The sequence below is a fragment of the Asparagus officinalis genome, chromosome 3 (assembly GCF_001876935.1).
Source record: "Asparagus officinalis chromosome 3, Aspof.V1, whole genome shotgun sequence".
In the NCBI taxonomy this organism is placed as follows: Eukaryota; Viridiplantae; Streptophyta; class Magnoliopsida; order Asparagales; family Asparagaceae; genus Asparagus; species Asparagus officinalis.
In genome coordinates, this window is record NC_033796.1 from 27,906,392 (window position 1) to 27,914,109 (window position 7,718).

At 32.4% G+C, this 7,718-nt stretch overlaps 1 protein-coding gene across 1 annotated transcript; it reads right to left on the reverse strand.

Moving 5' to 3' along the window:
• Positions 1,268–2,500, reverse strand: LOC109832175 (transcription factor MYB52-like). The gene is made up of 3 exons (XM_020399608.1): positions 2,115–2,500; positions 1,673–2,014; positions 1,268–1,581 (listed from the first exon to the last, which is right to left on the reverse strand). Exons 1-3 carry the CDS (start codon positions 2,227–2,229, stop codon positions 1,406–1,408), a joined length of 633 nt encoding a protein of 210 aa, XP_020255197.1. The 5' UTR covers positions 2,230–2,500; the 3' UTR covers positions 1,268–1,405.

Consider the following 7,718-nt stretch of genomic DNA (forward strand, 5'->3'; position numbering starts at 1 on the left):
ATGTGACAAGCTTTTCAAGTTATTATATAAGAAATACTAGATTTATACATATGTAAGAAAATGACCTCCATCTATGAAGAATGTACTGCATAACTTTTCTGCTTTTACAATTGAGGAAGTATTATCATCAATTGTGTTCAATTAAACTATGAAATGGCACATATATATATACACACACACATCATTTGCAGATTGTTATATGCGGAACATAAAATGTAGATTCTAATATTAGCATTATACAATTACGTTAAAGTACATATATGTACATAGATAAATGAGCGCATGAAAAACTATTAATTACGAATTTCAAATGTTGGAGAGGTTATATATATATATATATATATAAATATATATAATGAATTGATTCCCATGTATGAGAGAATAAAATTTTGCAAACTGTAACCATGAAATTCCCATTACTGAATATTTTTGAAGAAATCATGTGCGTCTTCTGTGATCCAAATTATTTTTTTTTTGGTCAATGAAAAGTTATTTATTCATCATCCAAATGTGAAAAAATCAGCACATCAAGATTCTCAGCTTGAACTGAGAATACAAAAAAATTCTAATCTACTAATACATCACTCATACTCTAAAAACTACAGAGAACAAATCCATTCTCTGTCTTCAAATTATAACTAAACAGAAAATATATACATAATATACATGTTATTTTCATAATGTGACTTTCAGTGACATGTCCACTTAACCTGTAAGATTCTAGTTTTAATTAGTTAGTTTAACATCAACAGAAGTTCTATGAAATTGTGTCAGAACCTTGTAAACGAACTGAGTTATCAAACTGTACATCATGCATATTTTTTACTTAAAAAGACTTAAAAGTAGTAGAAATGTTTTTAGGTGCAGCAAGAGTAAGCAGTAAATTTAAATTTCTATTCAGTGTACCAGGCTAAGAGAGAATACCTTTTGTTTCCTCTGGTGGATGTTGTTGGAGGAAAGATTTGTAGCTATCATGCTGTTCACACACCAAAATCTAAGGTAGTAAGTCAATTTCTTATGAGGGAAAACTTGCATCATTTTTTAATTTCACAAAAGATCAAAATGACTGTAACTACTAATCGTAAATGACAAAACCATGTATATCATGTGAATCTATAATCTAATCAGTTCTAGTGAAAATTAACAATTGTCGAACATGACCCTCCAACTAAAAAACTTCTAGATTGAGATGATCTTATTGATTATTGTTATAACTGTGTGTGAATGCAAAAAAGAGAGAGGGAAATATATGAAAAGCCATAATTTACTGCAGAGAAGCTAACTCTTTCAAATATTTTCCAAGAGTTTGCTCTACATAACTATGTTACATCCTTCTTATGAAGCATTTACATCTGTATAGTAAGTCCTAATAGTTACTCTTCTTCCCTATATTAACATCAATAAACTAGGTCACATAATTTCCTTCTCTAATACCCAAGAAATCTATAAAAGGAATACCATCCTCTTTTTTGGCCTCCTCATCCTCCTCTTGCTCTTCCTCTACTCCTGAACGGCACTTCGAATCACTAGACTCAGTGTTCACTTGAAGAAAATCATAAAACTCGATCTTATTATCATTATCTGCAAAAATAATAATGATAATATCATTACCTATAAATTTTTATTTTTATTCGCACATGAACAAATCGATTTCCGTAGCTTAATTAATTACCTTTAATCATTAATTCTCTGGAGTTGTCATGTTGCCTATGGTAATTCTCAGTAAAGGGCAACAAGCTGGAAAATCCTTGTTTCAATTTCTCTTCTTTATAGTGATGATCAAACTTCTTTGAATGAAATCTTGATCTCTCTCTGCACTTTCTTGCCATGATTACATGCCAGTGATTCTTAACAGCGTTGTCGGTGCGCCCTGGGAACAATCTAGCTATAATAGCCCAGCGGTTACCATGGATTCGATGAGAAGCAAGAAGCCTTTCCTCTTCCTCTTCAGTGAAGGGGCTTCTGTTGATTCTTGGATCCAGTTGGTTGAACCATCTCAACCGACAACTCTTTCCTATTACAGTAATTAGGGTTTCAGAAGTAAAACACAATAAAGAAATATATATATAACTACAGATGAAACCCTAATTAGTAATATATAGAAATATTTGAACCTGATCTCCCTTGAAGCTTCTCAGCGATGGCGTTCCAATTATGAGGACCGTATCGGGCGACAAGCTCCTTGAGCTTCTCATCTTCTGCTGGCCTCCAATGGCCTCTCGTGCACATATCTCTTGATTAATTTCTTTATATAATTTGCTGTGTTTAGTTCTTGCAAGCTAAGTAGACGAACAAGAAGATAATTAGATTGGATAGAGAGGGTAAGGTTATATATATTGATCGGATGAAGACAATGGTTAGGGACAATGGATCTGTTATGAGATAAACGAGATTATTATATGAAGAAACGAAAGAGTAAAGTGTTGCATATTTTCTCGTTAGTAAGAGAGAAGACAAAGAAATTGTTGCACCAGAGCTTGATGCTACGTGTGGGCTAACAAATGGCTTTAATTTTCCGTTTTTAAATAAATATCAATGAAAGAGAAAGTTATATAGAGAGAGATAGATTGCTTGGTGGGGGTGAATTGAATTCCGTTCTGCTTTCAACATCTCTCTAATGTTTTCTAACCTATATATATATATATATTAACAATTTATTTATTTATTTATTTATTTATTTTGCATATAACTATACGTATAAAATAACTTTGCATGTCACTTTGCACGTTGGAAGTTGAGCTGCATAGGCTACCTACCCACTGAACCGACGGTCATTAACAAATTATCATGAAAAATTGTTCATCTAAAGGTTGAGATTAGTGGTCATGGGCAACAGTAGACTTGGACTTAGTTAAATCCTAGGGTTTCTTGTTTTGTTGGTCTGTGGGACCTAACTGAAACCAAAAATTTTCCCCAGAAATTAGATGGCTGGCGCACGTGGAAGCTGAGAACAAGTTGTGGTATTAGGTCAAATTGTGAGGTAGAATATTGTTACACATAGTTAGTTTAATTATATTAGTTGCACACGTGTGGATTTTTTCCGCATAATATTTTGATAATTTTGTCCATTTGGAATTTGCGTCCTATCCATTTAGCTGTAAAAGAGATCATATTTTCAATTTTATCCATTAATACTAAGGATGATTGTGATTCAATTAATGTCATAGTCCTATGTATGTATTCACTGTGTTGCATTGCTTTTAATCTGTAAATACTGCATCGATCTGTTAATTAAATATTGATGATTATAATTACGAAACTATTAAAACGTAGTGTTTGCTTCAATAAGCTTTTCACAATAACCATCATTAAACTGATGTCATCATTTAATAAATATTTTACTGTAGAGTCTAGGTGCAGACCGAATAGAGGATAGAGAATGAAACCTGGCCTGTTTGGCTTTGTTATATATCTCACAGACATAAAAATAGAAAAAATCACCATAACGAAGGAATATGAAACATGAATAGTTCATGTGCAATCTGGAGACATCATACGATCATATACATACGTGTTCATGAATGCAATCATAAAATTAAAGGATATTTAACTTATACAATGTAAAATGTTGATAGAATTAAGTTGTATGCTCATAGAGGAAAATATACCAAAACCTTTGTAATTGTCTTTCCTTCTTTATATTTTTTATTTATTTTTTGAGACAGTCATTCCTTGTTGTGGAAAGGAGGGCTTGAAGTAGATTCTCACCAAGTCACTTGACACCCTCTTTAGTTTCAATTAGTGCCTAATTTAGATATTTAGTTTAACAAAGTGAGTCAGTTCCAATTTCGTGTGTTGGTAATATATAGGAAGGTAATTAGAAAAAAAAATTGACTAAAATTTTCCCCCCAATTATTGTACAGTTCAACTGTAAAGTGTCTAGACAATATTGTCTGATTTTAAAACAAGATCAATAAGTATTATTTTAAATTAGCGGGCTATAGGGTTTAATAAAGAACTAAAATGTATGACATTAATTTTTTTGGTCAATGAAGAATTTTATTCATTTACCAAAATGGAAAGTATATGTACATCAGATATTCAGTATATGAACTGAAAAAACAATCAAGAAATCAACAGAAAAAGAAAACTAAGGTCAGCTGAGTATATATAATGGTTTTATAGTGATATAAGCCATTCTTTTTTTCCCGCTGGATATGAACCATTTAATATGATAGTCATGATATCAACTTTGATTTCTCTGATAATCTGCTCAACACTCCTGGATTTTGATTTGAAGAATCTGGTATTGCGTTCCCTCCACAACCTGTAGATAGTAGAAGAAAACGCCATTCTTTTCACTTTTTGCTTAAAACCTCTTCCTCTCTGCCTGTAAATGAACCAATCTAACAAGTGATTCCAGTCACAAGTCTTCCAATCGAATTGAAGCCAGTCCATGATCACATTCCAAACTGCATTCGTGAAGCTGCATTCAAAAAAGAGATGGTTTCAGGATTCCAGAACAGTATCATTACATAAGCAACAGAGGCCAGTGTTGATGATTCCTCTTTTGAGCAATCGATCTCTTGTAAGAAGCCTGTTTTGCACAGTTGGCCACATAATGAAACAGTGCTTTGGGTAGCTCAAGTTATCCTATACTGTTGTGAACCATGGAACCTTAGTAGTTGCTGGGGAAATTTTTGAATAAAGCTCAGATAAGCACACTTTTGAATTCCTATTACAAGAGCTGATGATTTTCTTCAAAACATCAACACTTCCACAACTTGCAATAGTCTTATCCCTGACTTTGAGCAGTTGTTTCCATAACCAAGAATCTCATTTTTTTCACTGTAACTTGCCAAATTGATGTATCTTTGAAATAGTTGCTGTGGATCCATTTTATCCACAGTAACTCCTTATGTCTATGTATATACCATATGGTTCTTAATGCAGAGGCTATGTTCCATGTATTTGCTGAGAATATCCCCAATCCTCCATATTTCTTTTCTTTACAAACCTTATCCCAAGAAACCAGTGGGGATTTAAAAGCCAGATCTGTTTTGCCCCATAGGAAATCTCTACACAAATCATCAATTTTCTGTAGGACCTTTGCTGGTAAAATATAATTAGAAGTCCAAAAAATTTGAACACCTAATATTACAATCTTTATGACATGAAGTCTACCAGCATATGACAAGTGTTTGTGCTTCAGCCAGGTTTGAAATTGACTAGAGATTTTCTGAAAAAGAGGAGTGCAATCAACGTATGACAATCTCTTGCATATTAGAGAGGAACACCAAGATACCTTATAGGGAAGACTCCTTCAAGAAACCCTAGGCACCTATGAATTGAGTTTTTAACAGAGTCCTCTACTCCTCTATAGAAAATAGAACATTTTGAGAGGTTTGCTTCAAGACCATAAGTGACTCCAAAATCCTTAACACACTAATATAACTTTTGAATTGAGTAAAAATCCCCTTCACAGAATAGGAGGAGGTCATCAGCAAAGGTGAGGTGTGTGATCTTGAGCTTTCCACACTTAGGATGGAACTTGAACTTCTTATCTTGCTTCAACATATTCATGTTCCTAGAGAGGTAATCCATACCTATAATAAACAAATATGGGGATAAGGGATCTCCCTTCCTTAACCCTCTTTCACCTTTGAAGTATCCATGCATAGAACCATTAAGTGAAATAGAATATTTAGGAGAAGAGATGCATATCATAACCCAATTGGTAAACTCATTAGGGAACCCCAATCCTTTCAGCATGTTCTCTAGAAAATCCCAACTGATTGTATCAAAAGCTTTCCTTATGTCAATATTTAGCATAACTCTTGGGGATAAATGTTTCCTTCCATAGTTCTTCACAAGCTCATGTGCTAACAGGATATTATTAGAAATTTGTCTACCCCTAACAAAAGCACTTTGAGCTTCACTGATGATAGAACCAATAACAGATTGTATGACATTAATTGCTACAATAAGCTTTTCACAATAACCATCATTAAACTGATTTGTAAAAATTAATTTTACAAATTTGTAAACTTAATTTTGTAAAATCAATAACCATCATTAAACTAAAAGGTGATTACAAATTTTTAAAATTAATTTTGTAGGAGTTGATGATTTTTCTTTATACCTCTACTTGAGGTCTTTGTGATTAGCCCAGTATTCCTCGGCTTGTTATGTTCATAATTAATGTTTTCAATTGTTTAATGAAAAGTTTCATTTACCAAAAAAAAGAAATAAAAGGTGAAGTTAATGTAGTTTTCTAGTTAATACACAGATGTATTGTTTTTGTTGATGACTCTTTTAAGAGAAATGGGAATACATATGTTTTTGTTTTTTATTTTTGTTTTTTTGTTTTTTTATTTTTATTTTTATTTTTTTATTTTTTTTTTGTTTTTGTAAAATTGGAACAAATAGATAGATACATACTTACATACACTAGTATTTAACACGTGCTTTGCTCACGATGCAAACTAAGTAATGATATGAAACTAAAACATTTGAAGATCATTTTTTTTAGAACAACAAAGAGGACTCAAACAGAGCCCCCAGCCACCCACTCGCCATGAATTTATTGACATTTATATTAATTTTTCTTTTCACAAAATTGTATAATTGTATAACTAATAGATTGGTATTCGATTGCAGATCTCTTTGTTTCCTTTAAAAAAGCAATACAATTTTCTGTCTTAATTATCGCCTATGAAATCTTGTTGACTACAGGATATCTTGGTTACTATAATCGAGGGACTGACTCCACTGTCAAAATCCTTATTTCCTCTATTTTTTTCTTTTGCCTCTTTTACTGTTTCCTTTTGTGCATTTGAACATCCATATATAACATAATTTTATGCAACTCTTGTCAAAGTGGAATGTTTATGGAAGTAGATAAGTTGTAAAATTATTAGTGCATAATTAATGAAGAGAATTTGATTAGTCAGTAAAAGAATATACATGAATCCTTTAATTATGGGTTCATTTTCTCATTAATAGTTATATTAAATGCATTATTTATGGGTTTGGAATGGGAGATGTCATAAATTACTTTATTAGTTAGGATTGTATTGCAATAGTTTTTTTATGGAAAAAAATTAAGATACATCAAAACTAAACTGAAAACCCAAAAGCATAGCAAAAGCATGAGGATTAATACTTAAAGTCAGAGATAAAATGATCTGTAAATTTGGAAATGCCTCTAATGTGCAAAATGTCACCACCAGGTGTTGCTTTTAAGCTAAAATTCAGTTATTTTCTATCTACAATGAGCTCATTCGTCAAAATGCACCAGCTGCTTGGTCTAAAATAGTTTGGGATGGGTGGTTATATCCTAAGCACTCCTTCATCTTTTGGCTTGTTGTTCATTCTAAAGTGTTAACAAAAGACAGGATGTGTCACATGAGGATACTTGTCACAAATCTTTGTGTCCTATGCACGTATCAGCATCAAGAAACCTGCAGGCATCTTTTCTTCGATTATGAATACTCAGCTACTCTCTAGAACAGAGTGATGGACTAGATGAAATATAGGTGGAAATCTTGCAACTGGGATTGTATTATTGGATGGTATAGTACGAGACTGAAGGGGAAGGGGTTTATGAAGAAGTTTAATAGATTGACATTATCTGTATCAGTTTATGCTATATGGAAAGAAATGAATCAAAGAATCTTCCAACAAAAAGCTAAAGACCTTGAATCTGTATTTCGGACAATGAAGCTTCTAATTCTTTCTAAAGTCCTGAATGATGATTTTCCTCCTCACATAAAAGA

Coding starts and splice junctions, on each gene's coding strand:
- LOC109832175 (XM_020399608.1), bottom strand. CDS start 2,229: ATGTGCACGAGAGGCCATTGGAGGCCAGCAGAAGATGAGAAGCTCAAG. Junction 2,015..2,114: donor GAAGCTTCAAGGGAGATCAG/GTTCAAATATTT, acceptor TTACTGTAATAG/GAAAGAGTTGTCGGTTGAGA. Junction 1,582..1,672: donor CAGAGAATTAATGATTAAAG/GTAATTAATTAA, acceptor TTATTTTTGCAG/ATAATGATAATAAGATCGAG.